Raw genomic sequence first — 26,196 nt, forward strand, 5'->3', positions numbered from 1 at the left:
ACTGGCTGTCCTGTATGTCAATCAAGTTACAAATGTCAATGTGAGGATGGATAATAGTCTGAGGTTTTGTTTCTCACCTTCTTTGGCAAAATGCTGACATTTGTAATTTTCTTTGCTTCCATTATGGGTTATTGAGGTGAGAATTGAAGAAATAACTCATGGCAAAACAGGAAGGTGGTGGTGGTGGTTGATCTCACTACCACATCGTGTCTTTGGGAAGAGTCAACATCAAGAATCACAACTTCATTGAAGGAAAACGTTCATCCCATCCATTTATCATGTATTTACATTTTAAAATACACCAAGGTTTCTCCGTATTAAGGTGTATGGAAGCGGAAATGTGACTCCTGTTCGGGATTCCTTCTCTCGCCATTATTTTCTGTTGGGATAAAAAACCCAAACAAATCCAAGGTCAAAAAAGCCCGGAGCCTTCAGGGCTGGTATTTTCCATGCAGAAATAAAGAGAGGCGGTTGGAAAGCACTCTTCTCAGTGCATCCTCTCTGATGGGGTGGAGACGTGTCAAGGTGTCACACTGAAAACAAAGTCATGTATTATCTGGCACCACTTTAGCAGTGAGAGGAAAGACAACAACGCTCACTTTTATACCATGGATCCTTTAATGATGGGCAGAAACCAAAAAATAGACTGTGAAGAAATAGAGTAAATAAATATAGCTTCTCCTTTAGTGTGATGCTTACATTTTATTTTGAGGACCTCACAAGAGTGACATGCCAACAAGGCAAGGGTCCAATTTGGTCAAAAGGGATAAAACAAGGTCATGGCAAGGGTGGCGGGTGAAATAAGACACAATCATGGCAGGAAGATAAGCCATCAAGAGTGTTGGGAGGGAGTGGGTGGAATGCTATGGATATCAGTAAATTGCTCTTCGTTTCAAGATGTACGGCCTCCGAGACTTGGCGCTGTGAGATGTTTGTCTCTTCAGGATGTAGGGAGACTTTCGCTTTAGCGGCGCCTCGATGTTCTCCAGCGGATATTCCTGGGAACCGTGGCGTAGCTGCCCAAACACAAACAGTTGACAGTGATCTTTCATGTCTATCACGTACAGTATTTAATCCCACCATGTTTTATATGTTTTATATGTGTCCTATACGTGCATCTGCATTGAATAGAAATATTATTATATTATATGAATATGAATTATATGAAATACGACTCACCCAGCCCTCCTGGCTCTGCTGTGCTCGGCAGATGTGCTGCAGCCTGTAGAGCTCATCCAGCCTCTGGAGACTCCACTCCTTAAGTTGCTCCTCTATCTCCTCTTCTTCCTCTTCCTCGCTGCTCCTCCACGCCTCCTGCCGGAGCCCACTCACTAACCTGCACAGGTTGTCCAGTGACAGGCGCCAGTAGGGGGCACTCTGCTGGCTCTGTTTCAGCTGCACAGCACAAGAGAAAGAAACATGAAGTGATTTATTATTATTATTGCTTTATTTAACTTGTGTACTGTACATGAACGCATAACAATAATAATAATAGAAAAATCAGGAAGTGGCCTGACCATATGATGAAAAGATAAAGATTATGGCGATGAACGTTGACCGAAGAAGCACAAAAGTAGACCAGATAGGTGTTATGAAGGATGATGAAGACATTACCATAGTGAAAATATCATAAACACAAAAACAAAGAAAACGTCTTCCAGGCAACATCAGCATGGGGAGATTATGTTGAAAATGACAGATATCTGTCAGATATCTGTCATGGATGCGTCCACTTCAGCATGGAGACATGTGATGGAGATCCATCACAGTGACATCCATTTCTCTGGGGAGGTCTACTTATTGCAGACACAACTGTCTCCGTGAAGATACCAGTGAGATACATCACTGTGGAAACATGGGGACACTATAATGAAGTCATCATCATGGAGACAACATCATGATTCACTGTGGACAGGATGAGGGCAACACCAGTGAAGCATAGAGACATTGAACCACTTCACCACTCCAGAAGCACCAGGATGAAGGTGGCAAGGTCTGAAGATATTGCTGTGGAAACATGGGGCGCATGGAGACATGAGGATGGATAGACACCACCAGTAAGGGCTGCAACATCTTCATGGAGACGTAACAAAGGCGACATCACCATGGAGGTCAGCATTCCTGCCTTGTCTTCTGCTGACGTCATGGCTATTAAGATTACTTAAAATCCCATGAAGACATTCTGATGGAGGTCTCATTATGTTTGTACAGTAGACTATCCCAATTTAGCCCCATGTACTCACAGATTTCTTTTCTCTGGGTTGAATTGTAAATATTTTGGGGGTTTTTATGGCAGAACCTGATTTAATCCATCTGAGGGCGCTGTTTCACAAGTCAATTGACACAACATCTTCCAGTACTGGAACATGATTTGATGAGGTGATGTTTTGGAGGTACAAAACTGTATACTGCATACCTGCCAAGATGTATACATGTCATTATGTCATGTGGGTGTTTTTAGGTAAAAACGACCAAGTATTTTATCGCTTTGGCCTTTCATCCACACAGAAAAGGCATTGTGGATGTCATTTTTTAAAAAATCTGGCATGTTGCTGTGTCAGCAAACCACTGCTTTCTGAAAACGTCACCACCCCTTCCCCCCCATCGCTATCACATGACCAGATGTGCCAATTATCTGTCAATTACAACTATTTAGTAACAGTTTTTGCCAGTTTGTAGCAAAGATCGGCATGCAGAAACACAGTGCACAAGTTTCAGCTTCAGCTTTTGTTTCCACCCCACCCCCCCCCTTTCCAGCGTGGGTTCACAGGTCATGTTCACAATGCAGGGTATGATGCCCAATTCGGATATTTGGTTTGACTTTGATCTGTTATCTAATCATTCATATTACAATAAAATCTGACTTGTAACTGTGAATGTAAAGTGTTCTGTCACGTGTTTATATAAGTAAATATTGCCTGAATCTGATTCCAAGCATTTTGTGCAAGAGGAGTCAATGTTTTCTGAACCAAATGATTAAGTGATGATTAATTTTAAGAAGAAAGAGAGCAAGCCCGGTGGTTATGGCAGTTTATGGAGGACTTGCTGCAACATCTCCTACGAAGAGCATGTGGGTGGATGTTGGAACCAAGAGCAGTGTGACGCCACCTTTGAAGTGAGCCGCTTCACAATTGTTTAAAATAATTTTCGGATGACAAGAAGAACATCAATGAGTACCTTCATACAAGTCACACCATCTCTCCCTTGAACATGGGTACAAGTCTGTCCCATGTGACAGGAAGCTGACATCACAACACATGTTTCTTCTCCTCTGCAGTCCACCTGACTGCCCTCCATGTTACATTAAATGAACTCAATCATCTGCACAACACCCTGAGGCAGTAAGAATCCAACATGGCCGTACAATTTGATGAAACATGTGCTACAGTATGTTCTAGCTCACTGCAAATGTGTGTGTAAGTGTGAGCGAGAGAGAGACAGGTGCCAGCAGCGTTGTACCTTGGAGGCGAACAAGCTGCTGAGGAGCTCTTCTTCTAATGCTCGCTCTTCCTGGTCCACATCTGGTGTTGGAGAGGAGAAACAAAGCAGAATGAAACCTTCAGGCCAAATGTGACAGATTACAACTTACAAGTTAATTTTCTTCATTTTATTTGTGAGGAATTCAAATGCAACAGAGTGGTGAAGTGTGCATGGAAAAATGACATACAAGCTCATCTTTGGTTGATTATTGTTTATTGCTATTGTAAATTGCTAATGTAAATGTATGGCTAAAATGAAGCGAAATTTCAGATCCATGATAGAGAACATGGTCTAGAAAAGGCCATCGTAGAAGTAGAAGCATCAAAAAGTCAGCAAAAAATGTGTATTTCATACATTTATAGTCCTGGGAAATATTTTATTGTTATTTTCAGGAAAACTAAACTAAACTAAACTCCCAAGACATTTGGAAATTTGTGCATAACATTCCCAATGTTACGAGACTTCAACTAGGCAAGCATCAGAGGATTAAATCAGTATGTATGTTTTGCTTTTTCTTTGGTTTTTTGCCAACACTATAATTAAAAAAGCCGTCTACATTGTAGCCATTTGATTAGCAGACATTAAAGGAAAAAACAAAGGAAGTGAAAAGGAAAAAGAAGTGAAAAATTAATATAATTGCTTTTCCTCCTGGATCACATGAATGGTAGTTGGCCATCAGCGTTTTGAACCAGGACAGAGGAGTCAGTTTGCCCTGGTCAATGGAACTTGGGGGGGACAGGGAACGTGAGGAGATAGTGTAGGTCGCCATGCCAACGTCATGAGTCCATGAGTAAAATAGCAGCATTACTTTGTGATGCAGCTCATTAATTAAAGTAGAAAAAAATCCTTGTAATTTAGAAATTAAATCGCATTTTCATTGGAAGACCTGCCAACTTGAATGCATTTTTTTCTACTTTTAAATGAATACTCTTCAGGTACGAATGAGTATTGTTTTGGACTTCAGTCTCAGACGTCCACATTCAAAGGCTCAGGCTGTGATTGGTCAGCTTGTTATAACTTTTCCTGTGTGTACGACTCCATCAGAGTCACTACAGCCAACTTCGCAAGCACTTTGTCCTTGGATTTTGGATCATCATTTGCAATAAAAATGACTCTTGTCATGCATCGCTTAGTTCAAGCTGCAATAACACGATTGTTCTCTCTTTAATTGCCATTGTTTGTTTGCAATGTAGACAGTTGTGCTTGCTATGTGTGCCCCATGGCTCTTTTATTGGCCCATAGAAGAATGTAGAAATACTATAATTAAACCCCAAAAATTGGAAAAGTGGAGCAGAAGGTGCAGTATAACATGAAAAAGCTGAAATATTGATACTAATAGTTGATAATGGCGTTTTATGTCCTTATTATAAGAGGGTTTTTTTTTCCAAAATAATACATGTATTAAATATTACTGTGGTAGAAATTACCTTTCATTGACATACTCGGACATTATTATTATATTTTGACTTTTTTGGTGTATATTTGACATGATTTGGTCAGAGAAGTATTCATTTATTATGAAATATGTTTTGAATAGCCAACTGAAATATTACAACAAGCTCTCTTGATACAGTGCAAACTACATCCACACTAATAAAAGTATTTGAAATGGATACTTCTCAGTGTCATTAATAGTTTTCCCATTAGAGTGTGTACCTTAAGAGGTTTCTAGTTACTGTCATACATCGAAAATAAGCCCTATTTTTGCTTACAGTTTACATGAGCAGGCCTGGTAAGCAAATCTATTATTAATATCCTGCAGACTTAAGATGCTGCATTCTGCAAGTTTTTACGACAAATACCGCAACCTTTAAAGTCATACCTGCACATAGTCCACCACAGGTCAAGCACAGAAGAAGCACACACACAAAGTGAGCCAGCATCTTGCCCAGGAAAAAAACAACCAAAACAAAAATCTAAAGGAAAAAGATCTACAGTCAAAAGAAAAATCCCACGGTTTGTAATATATGGCCCAAGTGAGAATTTGTTAGTCCATAGGGTGAAAGGTCAGACGGGTGGTGAGTAGACCTTCCTGCTGTTGCTGCTGCTGGGATGATATGAGGTGCAGCAGCCTCCATTCCCCCACTATATACAAGCTAGCGTGATGTCACCACATTGCACCCCCCCAGCCCCTCCTGCAGCCATGTCTTCATGGAGCTCTGTCATCAGGCGTCACGTTGCCGTCACCATCTTCACTTTTATTAGCGTCTTACATCAATAGTGCGCATGGTCCCACGTCTGAAGATGCGGTAGAAGGGGTGCCGGCGGCGGTGGTGGGGTGGTGGGGCGGTTGTTTCTTGCCCCTGTGTAATCCAATGCAGCATCATCATCATCCTCACAGCACTTTTGTCTGGTTTCAGATCAACAGGTTGATGATGATTCATTCACAATGTAGCAATTCATGTCATGTGTCTTGTCACCTGTGGACTTGTCACAAACTGTTGATTAGAAGATTATTCATTCTTTCTTTTTCTATAGTCCTTGTCCTCATGGGTCAGGACGAGAACACACAAGGTCCACACTGAGATGCTCTAACGGAGATTCAAACCCTCAGCCTGTGAGGCCAGCATGCCAACCCAAGGCCACTGTGCAGCCTCATAGAATTATCCATGTCATATACTTTTCATAGCATTTAAATGATTGCCAATTCAAAATCAGTGAGGTACCTGAGGGTACCATTTTTGTAGTTTTTTTCCCCTTCAATATCTTTAGGGGGCGGCACGGCAGTCTAGTGGTTAGCGCGCAGACCTCACAGCTAGGAAACCAGGGTTCAATTCCACCCTCGGCCATCTCTGTGGGGAGTTTGCATGTTCTCCCCGTGCATGCGTGGGTTTTCTCCGGGTACTCCGGTTCCCTCCCACATTCCAAAAACATGCTAGGTTAATTGGCGACTCCAAATTGTCCATAGGTATGAATGTGAGTGTGAATGGTTGTTTGTCTATATGTGCCCTGTGATTGGCTGGCGACCAGTCCAGGGTGTACCCCGCCTCTCGGCCAAAGCTGGGATAGGCTCCAGCACCCCCCGCGACCTTTGTGAGGAAAAAGCGGTAGAAAATGAATGAATGAATATCTTCAGGGTTTAGGATTTTTGTCTGAGCAAGAGCCCTATTGATTTTTTTTCCAACAATTGCTTTATATATGGTCTGCATGGTAAACGAGTGGTTAGTGTGCAGGCCACAAAGCTAGGAGACCCGTGTTTCATTCCACCCACGACCATCTCAGAATTTGCATGTTTTGCAAAGTTTGCATGTTCTCCCCGTGCATGCGTGGGTTTTCTCCGGGTACTCCGGTTTCCTCCCACATTCCAAAAACACTCTAAATTGTCCATAGGTATGAATGTGAGTGTGAATGGTTGTTTGTCTATATGTGCCCTGTGATTGGCTGGCGACCAGTCCAGGGTGTACCCTGCCTCTCACCCGAAGACAGCTGGGATAGGCTCCAGCACGTCCGCTACCCTCGTGAGGATAAGCAGTAGAAATTGAAGGAATGAATGAATGAATACTTTATATATATTTATACTGATTTATACCTTATGCCCTTATTTGTTGAAGCACACAAAGTTGGTTTTAATTATACATAGAAATATATTTTATACATCTATTTTATATGGACTATTTTTTTTAGTAAATTTTTACAAATGCTAATGATGAAAATGAAGTGTTTCCTGCATCAGTCAATGAAGATAATGTCAAAGAAAGTCCATCCATCCATTTTTTGTACTGCTTGTCCTCACTGGGATCGGGGGCCTCAAAGAAAATATTTAATATTGTTTAAGTAAGTATTATTATCATTTTTTTATTTTTACAGAGCACATTATTAAGACAAGCAGGTACACTAATTGCAGTACCTAAGTCAGCCATGGAAGTGTATGGGGGCAGTGTTGCACCAGTGAATCCTCCCAGCAAGGCTCGTCCCCCTCCGCCTCCCCCTCTTCCTCCTCCAAAAGGCCGGCCTGACTGATTTAAGTTCCTGCCGGGACAACACACCAACTTTTCTTTTTTCTTCTCTGCAGCAAAGTACTTGCGGTGCTGTCATGCTGGAGCTGTGAGGCTTGTTGGACTTGCTAGTGCTTTATTCCTCCTGATCATGGCACCGTTTGGGAAGAACTTCCTGAAAGCCCGACTGAAAAACAGGTAAGATTTAAAAAAAAACACCCTCCATTTACGCATGTATCACTGTGTGTCAGGTAATTCCCAGCTTAAAAGGGGCTTAAATTGTTAAAAAGTGGGTCATTTATATAAAGGTGCTAGTTTCTATAGCATCTTAAGCTAATGATCTAATTACATTTCTAATAATTGTATTGTGTTGCATTGTTGTGTGGATGCCTTGACTTGTATGTATGTATAATGTATGTGATGCAATGTATTTCCATGCATTGTATTGGCATTGTACTTGTGTGAGAGCAGTGTTTGTCTGCTCTGTAATTACTACTGAAATGTGTTTCCCCACCTTTTCCTGCAGCTTGACAGTCAGCATTGTCAGCAACACTTGTTGAATTTGCAGCAGCAATTTCCACTTTCATGAAGTGGCCCCCTCAACCTCTTGATGTCTGCAGCTACTGAGGCTTTTTAAATTAGCTGACACCCCTCCCCCCACACACACACACACCACCACCACCACCAAAACAAAAAAAACAAAACAAGGCCATGTAATTTTTTTGTGTACAGTCCTCCCTCATTTATCGCAGTAAATTTCTTCCAGACCCTATCGCACTATTTGAATTCCCACAATGTAGAATTCAATATTAATAAATATATTTTCATAGTTAGAGAATAGCAAACATTTCTACAGTTTTTAACCATTTTTTACAGAGCTCTGTACACATAACAAATAACACCCCTACAGTCACCTTTACACGTTTATTACCCAATATAGTTGACATCATAAGCACGAATAAGACAATAACTCACCATTTGCATTGGGAAAGTTCTGTGTTGTAGTATCTAGTATCTCTATCTGTAACAAAATATATACGTATATATATATTCGACTCTTGTATTGTACTTAGCTACTAGAGAAAATGTAAATGGTTAAGGAAAGGATTTTGAGTTAGGTTGGGGTTGTGCTTAGTGGGGTTAGGGTTAGTGCTAAGCCTGAGGTTGGGGTTTTTGAGCTGGGGATAGACCTGCCGGTGGTGTTTGGTTTAGGGTTGGAGTTAGGTTACAGTTTTGGTTAAATGGTTGAGTTGGGGTTAGAATTGTGACTTTCTGACAACAGTTTCTTTTAGAGCCCTGTACACATGAAATAACACCCCTACAGTCACCTTTACGCTTGTATTACCCAATATAGTTGACATCATAAGCAATAATAAGATATACTAACTCACTGTTATCATTAGGAAAGTTGTGTGTGGGTGTTAGAGGTGCTAGTCATCAATAAAAATGTAGTATAAGAATGAATCAAATCAGGCAACTCTTGTTGCTACATCATAGTGGTTGTATTGTTGTTGCCAAATTGTCGTGATGCTGCTGAAGTGTAGTAACGTGGTTGCTGCTACAGTGTAGTGGTTCTACTGCAGTTGTTGTTAGATAAGGAGGGAGGAGGTGTGTTTTGTCTGTGCTCGCAGATCACAGCGCAACTCATCCCGGTGATAAACATCCAGATAAAAAAATATGTTATTTCCGTCATCCCCTCCCAGATAAGACCACAGGAAGCACCGCCTGTCCTCCACCATGTTATAGTTCTAGTCTTTGTTTTGCAGTTAAGGATTTCTAGCATTTGTCGCAGCTTAAATACAAATAATTTCCAGTTGATTCTAAATGTTATGAATGGTTCAAAACCACCAGCATGTCTCTCCTTTAACTTGAAAGGATTTATGAGCCAGCGGGAAGTGTCAACATCCTGTGCTCTTCTTGACTTGGCTGGATGAGGTCAAGTAGGAGTGCGAGAAGATCAGGTTTCCTCAGTTCCATTTAAGTGTTATAAAGTCACACACAGGCAAGAACATTCTATTTATTTTTATTCCACAGCATTGAGAATGTTTGGCGTTGCTGTCGAGTCTTAAGGGCAACCCTCATCTGCATCACATGCGAGTGCATCCTAATCCCAAACTATCAATGTGGAATGTCGTCAGCCCTTATGAGCTGCACTACTGTCATGCATCACCATCATGAATGCCTACAGCACCTAGGCTTCTTTGGGGAACACCAGGACTGCTTTTTGGTTCTGGAAATCATGACTCTGGTTTTATTTGTTTTAAACATGCTTACCATAAGACATGCCACCGTATTACCAGTTACAAGGAACAACATTTACTTGTGCACAATTCATTATATCCGAAAAGGAGTAGGATGAATCAAATTGTCTTCATTAAAAAACCCATGCTAACATGCTTTATCGTTGATGTCTATGCAATCATTCATGTGTTAACACAGCCACATTACATTCATTCATTCATTTTCTACCGCTTATCTTCACGAGGGTCGCTGGAGCTAGAGACTATACCAGCTGTACACCCTGGACTGGTCGCCAGCCAATCACAGGGCACATATAGACAAACAACCATTCACACTCACATTCATACCTATGGACAATTTGGAGTCACCAAACCGGCATGCACAGGGAGAACATGCAAACTCCACACAGACATGGCCGAAGGTGGGATTGAACTCACGTCTTCTAGCTGTGAGGTCTGCACGCTAACCACTAGACCGCCGTGCAGCCCAGCCACATTACAATGTAAAAAAAATACAATGAGGCCTGGAGTGAGGGACATTCTTCTACTTCCTGTCTCACTCCGCTCAGGCCAGGGTTGCGGGGGGGGGGGTGCTTCAGGATGTTGGTGATTGTGATTGAGGACAAATACAGGTGTTTCCCTCACTCACTGTACTCTCTTCCTGCTTAGCTGCCCACTCATCTTGGTACTTTATCTTAATGGCTAACAAGTTCTAAAAGTAGCCATATAAGGTAAACGTCTATATATTGGTGATAAAGCTACCTAATCTCGGGGCCAGTGCTCATACCTTGCTTATACAGTAAAATGGATACAGCTATTAATAATGGCATACATATTCAGTGGTGTCAAACACAAAGCAGAACTTAAATAAATAACAAATAAAAAATATATTTTACTGTCTTTAGATGCCTAATGAAACACTCATACTGGGTGTACTTTGCTAGAAGACACAGGACTCTTTTTAGTCGCTTGTCAGAAGGTCAAAGTCATCCCGCTGAATGTTGGAGGCGTGCAGCATTTGTTTGTCGAGAGCGTAGCACAGCTATTTGCTTTTGCAAGCTCGCCTCCCTCCCAGAGTCCACGTAACCATTAACTAGCATTGCTGCATACCTGTGGCATTCCTCAGGGCTTGTTCAACACTTTGCTTTACGTCCACGTGGGAAATGAAACACAGAGAAGATGCAGCATTGTGAGAATACCTTCTAGATAAGATCACTTGATGGTATCATCTTCAGAGGGGTTGCCTCGGCCCCACCGTAACAATTGATTACAGCAGCAGGTGCTGGAGCCTATCCCAGCTGTCTTCAAGCGAGAGGCGGGGTACACCAGGACTGGTCACCAGCCAATCACAGGGCACATATAGACAAACAACCATTCACACTCACATTCATACCTATGGACAATGTGGAGTCGCCAATTAACCTAGCATGTTTTTGGAATGTGGGAAGAAACCAGAGTACCACAGGGAGAACATGCAAACTCTACACAGAGATGGTCCAGGGTCTCCTAGCATTGAGGCCTGCGCACTAAGCACTCGTCCGCCGTGCAGCCCTGCCCTGACTTGTTCTTAAAAAATGAATGAATGATTGCTGTTTCACGTTTGGCCTTCGCCTATTATTAGTCAAAAATATTGAAAGACAAGTTATATGTAGTATTGTGTTCTCCGGGCATCAGTAATGAGACATTGATTATACATTACCTGCATTACCTCCAATTAACCTAGCATGTTTTTGGAATGTGGGAGGAATCCGGAGTACCCGGAGAAAACCCACGCATGCACAGGGAGAACATGCAAACTCCACACAGAGATGGCTGAGGGTGGAATTGAACCCTGGTCTCCTAGCTGTGAGGTCTGCGTGCTAACCACTCGACCGCAGTGCCACCCTTGCATTAATTAGTTTTCATAAATCCCCAATGCGTGCATCATAGTGTGTAATATCATGTACATACTACTAGATGTATAATATATAATGTGTATGATCAAGTGCATACTACCAACAGCATACAGTATAGTACGAACTACCAAGTGCATGCTACCGAATGTGTACTCTGTAGTGCATACTACCAGGTGCACACTATGAAGTATGTATACATACTACAACCAAATAACACTTTTACCTCCTTAAACTTCCTTAACATGTGTCATCATGTGGGACCAAAATGGAACTGTACCATCAGCTGACATTTAAAGGAGGTTAAGTGTGTTGTAGGAGACGTTTTTGTATAACATAGAAATCCAATAGATGTGTCTGCAAATGACTTATTTGATTAGTTGTTCCTGATGTGGACATCATACAGTATATTAGCTATGCTACATTAGCCCTGGCCTATTAGGCATGTAGGGAAAATAAGGGTTGGTCAGTTTTGATGGTCCAGATGAGAAGGTAATGAGATTCTCAGGGTTGAAACAGCATTAAAAGTGATCATCCCTGATGAGTAAGAAACTTAATATGATGAAGGCACGGCAATACATGATGTCACTTCCTGCTATGTATTGGGTCGCCGTCATAGTAGAACAAAACATTGCATAAAACAGGCCATTGTCTGTAGAAGAAATCTGTCAGTTTCCAGTGTTTATTATTATTATTATTATTATTATTATTATTAAAGAAAGTAGTCTTAAGCTAAATTTGACTGTTTCCAGGCTACTGACAACCAACTTTGATGTTACTGTTTCTTGTGTTTCACAGGAGCAAAGACAGTGAGGTTGTGACGGGGAAGGAGATTCAGGTGACCGTCTGCAATGAGGATAAGGTAGTTTGTGGAGTGACCAAGCACACCACATGTTCAGACATGATACAGGCATTATTAGAGGATCACAGATCCATCCCAGAGAGCAAGCGTCTCCTAAACGGTGAGTCAAAGGACTTCTGTTTAGTAGAGCGCTGGAAGGGCTTTGAGAGGGCCTTGCCGCCCCTCACTAGGATTCTGAGGCTGTGGCACGCCTGGGGAGACCAGAGACCCTTCATCCAGTTTGTTCTGGTCAAAACCAGTGACTTTGTGCCTCCGCGAGCTATGAAGGGTCCAAAGAGCAGAACCAACAGCAAGGCTGCAAGATGCATCAAGAACCCTCAGGCTCTGCCTATAGACAAGCAGAAACGTGTGGTGAAGAAGGCCTTCCGGAAGTTGGAGAAGCTCCATAAGGACAGCAAAGTGTCCGCCGGCACAGAAGAGATTGACCGCATGGTGCAGCTCATTCTCGACCAGGACCACACCATCCAGGAACAAATCCAGCGAATGAGGAATCTTGATTTGGAGATGGACCAGCTTCAAGTGCATAAAGATGGAGGCGAGTCTGAGGCTTGTGGATCTACTTTAGACTCGGAGCAACTTGACGAGTTCCTGCACACCAGCAACTGTGTCCACCAGCTGGAGCTGCAGCTTCAGAGGCACCAGGCGGTTATCACACAGCTGGGTCATGCCATTGACGCAGAGCTGAGAATGGCAGATGATCAAGAAGAAGCACAGGCTGCTCCATGTACGTCCTCTGAGGCTAACGAGTCTCTGCTCGCCGAACTGGAGAGGATTCAGGCGGAGCTGAGACGCAGTGTCTTGGCAGGCGTGTCCCTCCACAACCAAACGGCCGAAGTGGACAAGCAGCTCCACTGGTCCGAGTCCACCTTCATCTCCAGGGACCAGGAGTGCTGGCAGTTGGCCACTCAGCTCAACTCGCTGCAAATGTCCGATGCCACAGACGAAATGCCTGTTTCCGTCAACGTGAAAGCAGAGACTCAGGTAGTAACGGTCAAGCACGGTTCGTGCCCCTCCGATGTGACCGACACGGACTCTGACACCGGCATCAGCTCCACACACAGCCAGGACTCGCTGTCCCCCGGCAAAGACTTCCGTCCTCCACTGGACACAGACGTCTGAGAAGACGTTTGACGTGGGAACAACAAACGAGCGCTGTTCCCGATGTACTCTCTTTTATACAGAAACAAACAGTATGTAACAGTCCCTTTATCTTTGCAACTAGAAGAACATTAACAGTCCATTACTGCTCATGCTATGCAAAGTTCATGTTTATAACTCACTTTTTATCATGTTAAATATGGACTATTAAGACACTAATAGTCTGCCTGTCCATTGGTTATTCATTTTTTTCACACCCGTTTCTATTTTTATTTTGATTATTCCTTTTCATGAGGCAGCACTTATAATGTATTTTAACAGTGTTTTATATTAAAACTCACTAAGATCTTTATGAATGTGGAAATATATTAGATTGTAATAGATGACCTCCCTGTGGATGGCAGCTGTACATATACACCAATGAAAGTTGTTTATATTTTGTGCCAGATATATATTACATTATTTACTTCTACCTACAGTATGGTAATGAGGTATAGGTAGTGACCGAAAGGACAAGATCACAGGTGCAAGCGGCCGAAATGAGTTTTCTCAATGAGCGTGGCCCTTAGAGATAAGGTGAGAAGCACTGTCACCTGGGAGAAACTATGAGTAGAACTCCTCTGCATTGAGAGGAGCCAGAAGAGGTTGCTCAAGCATCTGGTCAGGATGCCTCCCAGACACTTGCCTGGGGAGGTGTTCAGGGCATGCCCGATCAGTTGGAGGTTTCGGGGAAGACCCAGGACAGGAGGCTATGTCTCTCAACTGGCCTGGGAATGACTCGGGATCCACCGGGAGGAGCCGGACAAAGCGGCCGGGGAGCGAGAAATCTGGGCTTCCCGGCTTAGGCTGATGCCCTCGCGACTCAATCTTGGATAAGCCATAGAAGATGGATGGATAGATTATTTACTACATTTGTAAATCCAAAATAGTTGTATTTATTTCTATTGGCCTGCAATAGTCCATTGTATTATTACTCATACTTCCTCTTATCTTCTGGGCCTGCGAGTGCAGCAATAGAACCTCTTTTAAGCAGATAATGAACAGTGAAATTGGTCTTTTCTAAAATAAAATGCTCAAAATATTTTGTCTCATTCTCCGATTTTTTTTCTTTTCACATTTTGAAGTTCTATTTCAAACTACTAGTTTGAAGCAGTTATAAAGGGATCGTTCACATTTTCTGACATGAATTTGTAAGACATTCCAATCAACAGTGTAGTGCCTCAACGGTGACTTACTCCCCAGCTGAGTTCTGCTCGGATTTCGGTCATGACGAATGTAGTTCCCGGTTAGTCGGTGGATCACTTCATTGTCTTCATTGAGTTGGGCTTCTCAAAACAATATGCGCTTAAAAGAGTAATACATTTGCATTGCAAAAATGCCTCTTTGAAAAAATCAGACCTCACAATCCCTTGGCTAAATAAATTAATGCAGAGCAATTTTTGTCATCCGTGGGTGGAATAAATTAAATTTTTAAAAAGAATAACGATATATTAAACCACTTTGGAAATCCAAGGAAATGCAGCTGGAATAGGTGCAGATAATGGAACATCTGGAAAGCTTTCTGTGCGGGTTATTGTGTGTACCTGCTCTATAGGATTCCACATGTCGATACAAAATGGCCGAAAATGAGCATAATAGGCCTCACCAACGAACTGGAATCGGAACACCGAAATCCAACCAGAACCAACTGGGCTCACAGGACCGGGGGGGGGGGGGGGGGGGGTAAGTCACCATTGATGCACTACACTGCAGATAGGGAGGTCATACAAATTAATGTAAAAAAGTCAGATTTTAAGATTTTCATCAGGAGTGTAGCTAGATATACTGCATCCATCGATCATCATATATACAGCATATCGTGTATACATTTAGTAGATAAAGTAGTACACCTTTGTTCAGGGTGCACCCCACCTTTCACCCGAAGTCAGCTGGAATAGGCTCCAGCTCACCTGTGGCACTAATGAAGACAAGCAGTATGGAAAGTGTATTAGTTAGTGTACCTAATATTGTGTTTATCACAAAATATATTCAAGTGTGATTGTCAGAATGTAGGTAGCTGTTGTTGCAGTATTCTCCTGGTGACGGGAACATCTAATCTCACTAAATCGTGTCTTCTTGTCAAACGTGCGACTGAAAGACTCTTCCTTTGTACTCCTGGCAGACAGGGCCCACACTGGGGGAGGGTATCTATTTCAAGGGCTGAAAACATCTTAAGCACACACCCCTCTTCCTCTGCTCTCTGCGGCTGTCAACATCTTCAAGGCTTTTCCACTGGTATCGTGTAGAGCTGTTGCTTTTATTGTAGGGAACAAGAGTGCATGTTTGTTGTCAAGGGTCACTGTGGGTGTAGTTTGTTTTGCCACAGAAACATGACTTTTCATGCTAGCAGCAGAAAATATAATTCCCCCCCCCAAAAAAAGCTCCCTGTCCTTCACTTGGTGGCAAAGGGGACGTCCATAACTGGATGAGCTTGTAGACGTGTCACAAGCTGAGACAAGTTCGAGTGCCTCGCAGCTAATTGGCAGCACATCCAAGGCACGTGAATCTTTTCATCAATGAGACCGACAGTATAATCAAATGTCTCCGCTACTGTCTCAGAGTGTATCACCATGTGTCTCAGTTGCTGATATTGCAAAACACATCTGACTTGCACTGTTCCAGACCCAAATTATGAGTCTAATTCCGCCGTCAGACCCCAGAAGACAAAAACAGCCCCGCTTTTTCCCCCACAACTACAAGTTCATATATTATGTGCGGAGTTCCCCAGGGGTCAATACTGGGGCCAAAACTGTTCAACTTGTACATCAATGATATATCCAAAGTTACGAAAGAGCTGGTATTATTTGCGGATGATACCACTGCTTTTTGTTCTGGAGGGAGTACAGACGAAATCATTAGAAAGGTCAGAGAAGAAATGCTCACACTAAAAAGATAGTTTGATGATAATAGATTGTCCTTGAACCTACATAAAACTAAAATCATGCTGTTTGGTAACAGCAAAAAGGACACGCACCAACAAATACAAATAGACAGTGTGCACATTGAAAAGGTGAACGAAAATAAATTTCTGGGGATCACAATAGATGAAAATATGAGCTGGAAACTTCATATTACAAATATACAACATAAGGTGGCCAGAAATATTTCAGTACTGAACAAAGCAAAACTTGTTCTCGATCAGAAATCACTCCACACTCTTTATTGCTCTCTGGTTCTACCATATCTTACTTATTGTGTGGAAATATGGGCTAATAACTATAAAAGCAATCTTCACTTGCTAAATGTACTGCAAAAAAGGTCAGTCAGGATAATTCGTAATGCCGCCTACAGAGAACATACTAACTCCTTATTTCTAAAATCACAAATACTTAAACTTGCTGATATAGTTCATCTTCAAACAACTAAAATAATGCATAAAGCTAAAAACAACCAATTACCTAAAAATGTCATCCAATACTTCTCTACAAGAGAGGATAAATATGATCTCAGGGAAGAAATACATTTGAAACACTTCTATGCTAGGACTACGTTAAAAAGCCATAGCATTTCAGTATGTGGAATCAAACTATGGAATGGATTGAGTATGGACCTCAAACAATGCGCAACGATGAGCCAATTCAAGAAACAATACAAGCAGTTAATGTTTGCTAAAATTGAACCAGTCATGATGTGCTATATATATCACTATATTGACACTTACTATGGTACCCATTATGTCATTGGATGGTCATATCACCTCGTACTTCGGTACGAGGTGCATTATTAAAAACAAAAAAAAAACAAAAAACTTTGAACTGTATTATGGAAAGCAGGAAGTGAACAAATATAACAGTTACTGATTGTAAAAGTACCAGATGGAGGGGTAGGATTTAATAAGCTTTGCTTCTTCCTACTCCTTTTGAACATGTGGAACTGTGAACTGATTATGTGATGCATTCAATTGTAATCTGATGCATGTTCAAATGAAATAAAACCATTACCATTGTAAGTGGACCGTAATGGTCAAAATGACATTTTAAATGTATATGTGACATTCCAATTCCAAACATATCACCACTTGAGTCCCCATTAGCTAACCAGGAAGCCTTCTGCTGAATGCTTTCTAAAATGACACTATTGCTATTTGAGCATTTAACCATCATATCCTAAATGCCAGTGACTAGAAAGCCACTCGTTAGGTTTGATCTTCAGTTATCTTAGCTTGTTGTGATGAAAACATCCAAGCCTCTTGTCAGCAGCAATAAATGGAACGATTCAAGTCAAGACTGTCTTTGAATGAGGACACTGTCTCTCGTACCTGATTGCTTCAGCCTGATGCTGTTGATGAGCTACTTACAGAAACATGGAATATGTCTTTTCAGCCTGACCCCTTTGCAGCGTTCAATTTCTGATTAGTACTATTCTCGTGTGACAACCTCACTGTTTGTTTCACTAGAGCCACAGATGAATCAGTGTCCTGTACAAGACAAATATAGCCGAAAAGACGCACCAAGCAGCTGACAAGATTATGTTGTGGTGACATGAATCCTTGAGTGAGATAATTGACAATAGAAGGCATCGATATGAGGCGTACAACAAGGTTTGATCCGAGTCCCATTTTTTTAACTCAACTGGCGATAGAGGCTGGGATGCATCAAGTATTACACAATATATATAAAACATAAATATTGTGTATTGTTGCATTGCTGGGAGGGCTTCCGGCTTCCCAGCATGCCTTGTGGCACTGTGTTAAGAGTTACAGTTCGGGAGTTGTTATTTCCTCCATTACATGTATTGCTGTCATTTTTGTTTTCACACTGTGATTGTAGTTAAGTGTTTTGTGACACCCCAGTGACACATTTTTTTGAGGCACATTTTGCATGGTGTGCCAGCATGTTGTGTTTTTTTTCCCTGGTTGATGTTGGCAAACCGTGGAAAAAACAGCATTAATTAGCATGGAAAGCGGACCAGCACTTTTTATAAAACTTTGCCGATCATTCCTAATATTTATGTGAAACATGAACACATATTTGTTTCCCTTTTCTGTGCAATATAACACGAGAAACAAGTTGATGAGCTAGCTAACAATGCACATCATTGGGACACATACTATATATTTTGACCATGAAGCCCTCTAATAAACAACCTTATTTCTAAAATCTTCTAAAAATCTAAAATTTCTAAAAACTTAAACTTGCTGATGTAGTTAATCTTCAAACAGCTAAAATAATGCATAAGGCTAAAGTGTCCCCATTAGGTTCTTCAGGGAAGAAGAAGGTTCTTCAGGGAAGAACTACATTTGAAAACCTGTATTATGGAAAGCAGGAAGTGAACAAATGTAACAGTTACTGATTGTAAAAGTACCAGATGGAGTGGTAGGATTTAATAAGCTTTGCTTCTTCCTACTCCTTTTGGACATGTGGAACTGGGAACTGATTATGGGATGCACTCAATTGTAATCTGATGCATGTTCAAATGAAATAAAATCATTACCATTACCATTACCATTACCATTACCATTCATATGCATGTTGTGATCATGCATTCACAAGTACATTGATGATAACTTATAATACTTACAGTATCTTGATCTTACTTACTAAGAATACCTAGAATACTATTAGGTATTCAAGGTATTCACCCTTCCGTCTGTTCCATCTGTGATTGACGCTGAGACGAGCAAATTGCAAGGCGTTGCTAATCTCCGCCAGACAAATCTATTTTTTTGTGTTAGCTGCTTGTGTTGGCCACATGTTTGAGACCGCCGTTTTAGATATAAATAAGCGGTATTGTTTTGGTCCTGCCACACAACCCTTATGGCTACCATAAGTAACATCAACATGCTTATAATGTTGGTGTGTTGAAGATGAGCATTCTCTCTGGTGTACAATATGATGCATTTGGTCGCGTTATCATCTGGTGGGTGAATGTCTGTAGCTAATTGGATCTGGCTAGTCTGATGTAGTCTGATTGACGAACACAAGAATTCATTAGTGTCTCCTTCAGATGCAAGCGGTATCAGTTTAACCCCCTTTGGAGGACCACTTCTTCAACTAGGACTTAATTGCAAAGGTACCTCAACGGGGTGGAGTGAGAGAATAGTCACTTGCAGCCTGAGAAGGAGACAAAAAAGAATTTTGATTTTGAGTTCATGAAGGATTGAGCCTGAAGCGGACTGTACAGCTTGGTTGTAACACCAAATTTGTTAGAGCTGTATTTCCATTTTAAACAGTCCAGAGCTCCTCCTACATCCACTCTTGTCTTGGACGGGTGTTGCCATGGCAACCTCAAGCCCGCTCACTGCCTTGCTGTGAATGTGGCTACATTTTTATTCTTTTATTTTGGTGCATTCACTGCATTTAAATCAGATCTCCACAAACAAATAGCAGTCTTTACTATCGAGATGTATAAAGTCAATTTTGTCCCAATGGAGACGTGGCTGGAAGCCATCACAGCTTCATTTGAATAAACACTTCTGTTTTGTTTGGTCTGGGCTCTTCATGCTGGCAGGCTTGAATTTACGTCAGTGAGTTGACTGCAACACAAAGAGAGATGCATTCCTACCACTGTGCAGCCATGACACTCTTCTTACACGTCCTGAAAGCTAAAAGAACTTTGAAGACTGTTAAAGCCTGCTGGGAGGAAAGTGAAGGACATGCAGGACATCTTTAGGGTTGTTATTGTTAGGATGTGCTCTTTGTATGAGAAAGTCCAGTAAATGTCTAAAAACTAATCTGTTGTTTTAAACAACAGCTGGAAAATGTAACAACTTTCAAGACCATCCAGCAGTCAAAAGTACTAATGGGCAGACCGATACTATAATATCAAGGTACCATGGTTCCTTATAGCGGTTCGGGAAGGGATATTTTGATTCCTGCTGGGTCCCAGGATAAGTGTGTGGATGAGTTCCTCCAACTCTCCGAACAGAAAGGTGCCACAGAAGCGAGCTGAAAAACACAAGATTTTGGGTACAGTCCATCCAAAAAGCCACCCCCAGGTAAAGCAGTGTTATATGGTATTTTGAGTCCGCAAATGAAGGTGTGCAAGGTTCCCCCCACCTCCCGGACCACAAAGGTGCTGCCAAGGAAAGTGAGATTTCACCCAATACGGGTGTGGGTGCTTTCCCCAACTCCCAGACCAGAAAGGTCCCGCAGAAACAAATGGAAAAACAAGATTTTGATCAGGTCTGGTTTGGATCTCAGAAAACATTCAAACATCAACCCCTTGGCAATACCCAAGTATTTTGGGTACTGCTGGCACCGGAGGGTGTGGTAGGTTTCCCCCACCTCTCAGACTTCAAAGGTGCCATGGAAGAAAATGGCTGAAAAAGCTAACCCTTTGAAAAAGCAGCCTTTTATGGTGGTTTGGGATCTTGCCAGGACCCCCAATCAGGTTAAGTTTATCCAACCCCCAGACCAGACAGATTCCACGGAAGCTACACAAAAGCATGACATTTTGCATCTGGTCTAGACCTGACAAAACATCCAAAAATTGACCCCATGGAAAAATAGTGTCATATGGAATGGAATGGAATGGAATGGCCTTCATTGTCTTTCAGTGCAATAGTTAAGTTAAAAAAGTATACAAAAAGTAAAGTTAAAAAAAGACAATTTAACAAGATATATACAAGATATCCAAGATTTACACATAATATTGCACAGGAGCAGATGTATGTATTGCAGACACCAGAATATATATTAATTTTAGTGCAATGATGAATGGGTCTTAGTGCAAATAATGAATGGTGTATACAGATGAGTAAAGGTCACATATGAGTGTATTGTATTGAGTGTATTGAGTTAATAAATAAATAAATATTATGAGAAATAAATTATAAATAAATACATTATTAATATTATTTTATTTTTATTATAAATATTATTTTATTTTTAATTTATTCAATAATGTAATTAATTATAAATGAATTATAAATAAATAAATTTGACAAAATGACAACATGGGAGGTTTTCCCCACCTCCCAGACCAAAAAGGCGCTGCAGAACAAAGTGAGATTACACAAAAGTGACCCCTTGTTATGGTGGTTTAGGGTCCTGCCTGACCCCCCAATGAGGGTGTGGGTGGATTTCCCCAAATCCCAGACCAGAAGGGTGATGCAAAAACAAACCAAAAAAAATATCTTATCACATCTGGACCTGACAAAAAGTTTGCAAATCCACCCCTTTTCTGCCAAATAGTGGTACTGCTGGGCCCCCAGTTGAGGGTAACCATTTTGAAGAAGATATGAGTTTTTATGGTAGGTTTTTTGTAACAGAGAGAGACACTGCAGCCCCTAATTTGTATTAAAAGGAAATTGAAACTGAAACTTCCATTCAAGCAAGGGTGAGACCTCAAGAATACCAATGTAGACCCGTAGAACACTGGAATGGTGGTCATTTGAGGCCACAAGGCATCAAGTGGACTGGATGTGTTTAAAAACAGACAAATGGTGACTATAAGCCCAACCACGCCGTCCCTAATGCAGCACTAAAACATTCTGCTTCTGCCCAAAATCCCTTGTGAGTTGTAACATGTCAAACCAGTAAGCAAGATTCCAATTGAGTTTGAATGCGTCCTCAAACATTGGACTAGATGGCAATCAGTCCGGGTTGGCTCACGTCAGAGGCAACACAGGAAGCGGAGGAAGTAGTGTGTTTGTGCAGAGAAAGGTCAGCGCTCATTATGGATGCACACACACAACCTTATTCTAACCCTGCTAGTAAAGATTTAACGATCATTTCAAGGTGATGCTCCCATCGTAAAGTGGCCTAAAGCTCTCCAGGAGCTGTAAAAAAATGCATTAAACAAGCTTCTAGTTGGTGGTGGTAGTCTGAGGTGGGAGAAGAGTTGTTTTTGTTCAAGGGGGGAACACACACCTCAAAGGTCAAATGAGATAACCTCCTCGGAATGCTTTTACTTTCTGACTGAGCTTCAATGTGCACGGATACAGGAGAACATCTAAAGTCCATTTCTGTAGAAATACACCTCAAATGTTATACTATTTACACTGCTTCACTTCCTTTTACACTTAAGAATTCTTTAGTCTCCTTTACATCAACTCACTGACTGTCCATTTTGTGCTAAAAAGCAATCTTTCAGCCTTATTTGAGTGTCGAAATAAAAAAACAAATCCTTATAGGCTCTCAATTCCAAATGTGACCTTTGTCCTTGATGGTAAAGAAACCTCAATCATTTCTCCCGAAGAGTAAATATTCTCTGCCTGTTGGACACGGTGGATAAAGTATTTTTCAGGGTGCTTATCGCTCTCTCTCGTCAATCAGATTAGTTGTCACGCACTGCAGCAGCACTGCCACGTTTATTAGCAACATCTCCATCTGCGTTACGTTGCCATTAATCTCATTTAAAGAAGCAATAAGGAAACTAATCCAAATCAATCCAACGCCTCTTTAATCACATTCACCAGCAAGTGGAGTCCTTGCTTGCCAGGATGATCAGTGTTGAAAGTAACACAATGATTAGCGACAACCAAATGTTGCCATGATTAGCTCATGTTACAATGGAGCACGTCTCTTCTGTCCTTTTTGGTTTCCCGTGCCGTAATTGGCTGGCCTTTTACTGATCGTTGATGCGTTATTGGAGGAAACAGACAGCTGGTAGCACCACTCTTAACAACTTAAAAGAAGGTTTTTGGAAAAGTTTACTTTACCGTTTCTGTGTAGACCAGTATATCTATCTGTTAGCTGTTCTGGTTTGAAATAATAGTAATTGTATACAAATAATATTTGGTTTATAAGACTGACATTGTAATTTTACAATAGTAAGTATATTTAGGAGTTGTAAGTTACCTTCAAATAAAAGGTCACTTTTGGAGACAAAAACTCTGAAACATGTCAATATTCCCAGCTGTCTTCGGGCAAGAGGTGGGGTACACCCTGAACTGGTCACCAGCCAATCACAGGGCACATATAGACAAACAACCATTCACACTCACATTCATACCTATGGACAATTTGGAGTCACCAATTAACCTAGCATGTTTTTGGAATGTGGGAGGAAACCGGAGTACCCGGAGAAAACCCACGCATGCACAGGGAGAACATACAAACTCCACACAGAGATGGCCGAGAGTGAAATCGAATTCGGATCTCCTAGCTGTGTGCCCTGCGCACTAACCATTCAGCAATCATGGATCAGATGGAAATATGTATTTTTTTTAAAAAAGAAAAACGTGGTAATCTTCATGAAATGCATCTGGGATTTTCATCATTTCATCACTTTCTGTGATTTACAGAAAAAGTCGTAATCTCTTTTTAATGAGAAAATATTCATAATTTTAAGGAAATGTTTTAAGAAAAAGTTAAAAAATCACAAAAAAAGCTGTAATTTAAAACAAAAACAGTTGTAATTTTGACCAAATGTGTCATTTTGCTTTTAAGACAAAGCTGCAATATTGCAATAATAAAGACGTACACAAAAATGGAATCTAAAAATGAAACTAATTTATCAGAATTAGCTGTAACAATTACTCCGGTTTCCTCCCACATTCCAAAAACATGCTAGGTTAATTGGTGACTCCAAATTGTCCATAGGTATGAATGTGAGTGTGAATGGTTGTTTGTCTATATGTGCCCTGTGATTGGCTGGCGACCAGTCCAGGGTGTACCCCGCCTCTCGCCCGAAGACAGCTGGGATAGGCTCCAGCACCCCCGCGATCCTCGTGAGGAAAAAGCGGTAGAAAATGAATGAATGAGCTGTAACAATACGAGAAAAAAATGATGCAATATTATGACAAAAAGTCTTTCCATAAACAGTTTTTTTTAATCATTGCTGTGTGTAGATGTAAATTTTGATAAGAAAGAAGTAGAAAAATACAAGACAAATTCTAAATATACCAGTAGTTTTGTCATGTAACCCAAAAATCAAAATGACAGACATGTTTTGAGTTAAACGTGTCGTCACATTTTGGCTTCCTGCTTGGAAAAAAAAAGTCAACCTAGAGAACAATGACAGCGCGCTAATAAAATGTCTAAAAGGGTTTGAAGGATCTTTGACCTTCCTGCTTGTCATCCTGCTGGTGTGTGCACCAAAAAGAACTAGAAGGTTATGCTCCAGTTATCCAAGAAGTAATGGAAAAGAGCATTTTTAAACTTGAAAAGTTTGAAAATGAAAGTTTATTATGGAGGACCGCAGCCCAAAAAAGAAACAAAGTTATTCAAACACTTCAATTTTTCAAGGTAAAGAGCTGGGAGATAAAGTGGTCCTAGAATCCATCCTTGTGGGACACCACCGTCAGTGACTAACATAAGAATGAATTATTTTTCCACATACAGCTCTCGGTTTTGAAGATAACTTTGTTGATGAACCCCCCTGCAGACAGACAAGATGCTTTCAGGCTGCTCCACTCTAACAGTAAACAACCATTACCCCACGTTGGCCCTTTATCTGCTTTAGACTCGGGCGCGACATCGCCTCCAAAGCTTTCACTGGCGTCGTCTTTGGTGTCTTTGGTAACAACAACACCAGTTAAGAAAGGACATCAAACAGAAAGAGCAAACGGCAATAAACAACAGTCGATAACGTCAGCTAACGTCTCAAAGTGTTCAAGTTAGGACAGATAATGACAACATGATGGAAATGTGTGATGGCGCTTGTGTGTGTGTTTGTGTATGTGTATGTGTGTTGGCCCAGTGAGCTGTGATGTCATCACCTGCTGGTTTGTTGTTGGTTTGCGCACACGGTCGGTCAGTGAGACTGCAAGGTCGCAACCCCTCCCAGTCATTATGTGGAAGCATCTGGACGCTCCAGTCTACGCCTATTACACACACATACACGCAGGAAGCCACCGCCATTGTTTCTGACTGCTAGATAGACCACACCCACCTCGCTTTAAAATGTCACTGCTCCCTAATAAACACCTTAAATCACGGCTGTACAATGTTTTTCCAGTAGGTTTGAAGAACCAGTTTGACACATTTGAACATTACACATTACAATGCACCATGGGTTAGTATGTTATTTCAAATTAACAGCCTGGCTTTATTGTATAGGTGACAAAGCAAATTGGTGTCATATCTAATAATATATCTAATACATATAAAAATGATGTTTTTCACAAAATGCTGACGGAACAACAAAGAGAATAAAATTTTAATTATTTCAGAATAGGTTGAAGCCTATCCCAGTTGTCTTCGGGCGAGAGGCAGGGTACACCCCGGACTGTTCACCAGCCAATCACAGGGCACATATAGACAAACAACCATTCACACTCACATTAATACCTATGGGCAATTTGGAGTCACCAATTAATCTAGCATGTTTTTGGAATGTGGGAGGAAACCGGAGTACCTGGAGAAAACCCACGCATGCATGGGAAGAACATGAAAACTCCACACAGAGATGGCTTAGTGGGAAATTGAACTTGTGTCTCCTAGCTGTGAGGCCTGTGCGCTAACCATTCAGTCGACGTGCAGCCCTGCTGTTGACATGTCCCCACAAATATAATTTACAGTGAATAAAGGTGAAATAGAACATTCTAGAAATATGTTGTATGCTTAGAAAAAAACGTGTTTTAACCAGAATATTTAGAGGAAAAAAATGCTGTTTTTCATTTTTGTGATAAAATTATGATCTCATGGAAAGTTGTATTTTTAGAAGAATTATGATTACTATAAATAATTCATAATATTGCAACAAAAAAGTATTTTTTCAGTATAATGCTGTATTTATTTGAGACTTTTATGACATTTCACAAC

General features: G+C 41.2%; 2 protein-coding genes across 2 annotated transcripts; one reads left to right on the forward strand and one right to left on the reverse strand.

Annotated features, from left to right (window-relative positions):
- Positions 1 to 613: 613 nt before the first annotated feature.
- On the reverse strand, positions 614 to 5,519 carry nts (neurotensin). The gene is made up of 4 exons (XM_058075086.2): positions 5,303 to 5,519; positions 3,460 to 3,521; positions 1,180 to 1,395; positions 614 to 1,016 (listed from the first exon to the last, which is right to left on the reverse strand). Exons 1-4 carry the CDS (start codon positions 5,361 to 5,363, stop codon positions 873 to 875), a joined length of 483 nt encoding a protein of 160 aa, XP_057931069.2. The 5' UTR covers positions 5,364 to 5,519; the 3' UTR covers positions 614 to 872.
- Positions 5,520 to 7,432: 1,913 nt separating this feature from the next.
- rassf9 (Ras association domain family member 9) lies at positions 7,433 to 14,663 on the forward strand. The gene is made up of 2 exons (XM_058075085.2): positions 7,433 to 7,613; positions 12,346 to 14,663. The coding sequence occupies exons 1-2, from the start codon at positions 7,567 to 7,569 to the stop codon at positions 13,526 to 13,528; spliced, it is 1,230 nt and encodes a 409-aa protein (XP_057931068.2). The 5' UTR covers positions 7,433 to 7,566; the 3' UTR covers positions 13,529 to 14,663.
- Positions 14,664 to 26,196: the final 11,533 nt, after the last annotated feature.

This window comes from Doryrhamphus excisus, linkage group LG1 (assembly GCF_037039965.1).
Source record: "Doryrhamphus excisus strain RoL-2023G ecotype Guam linkage group LG1, RoL_Dexc_Guam_v1.1, whole genome shotgun sequence".
Classification (NCBI taxonomy): domain Eukaryota; kingdom Metazoa; phylum Chordata; class Actinopteri; order Syngnathiformes; family Syngnathidae; genus Doryrhamphus; species Doryrhamphus excisus.

Bases quoted from the DNA above. Each gene is read 5' to 3' on its own strand.
- nts (XM_058075086.2), bottom strand. From the start codon at position 5,363: ATGCTGGCTCACTTTGTGTGTGTGCTTCTTCTGTGCTTGACCTGTGGT. The intron at 3,522-5,302 runs GTATGACTTTAA...CTCCAACACCAG, and splicing joins CTGTGGTGGACTATGTGCAG to ATGTGGACCAGGAAGAGCGA. The intron at 1,017-1,179 runs GTGAGTCGTATT...GTGTTTGGGCAG, and splicing joins AGCAGAGCCAGGAGGGCTGG to CTACGCCACGGTTCCCAGGA.
- rassf9 (XM_058075085.2), top strand. From the start codon at position 7,567: ATGGCACCGTTTGGGAAGAACTTCCTGAAAGCCCGACTGAAAAACAG. The intron at 7,614-12,345 runs GTAAGATTTAAA...TGTGTTTCACAG, and splicing joins AAAGCCCGACTGAAAAACAG to GAGCAAAGACAGTGAGGTTG.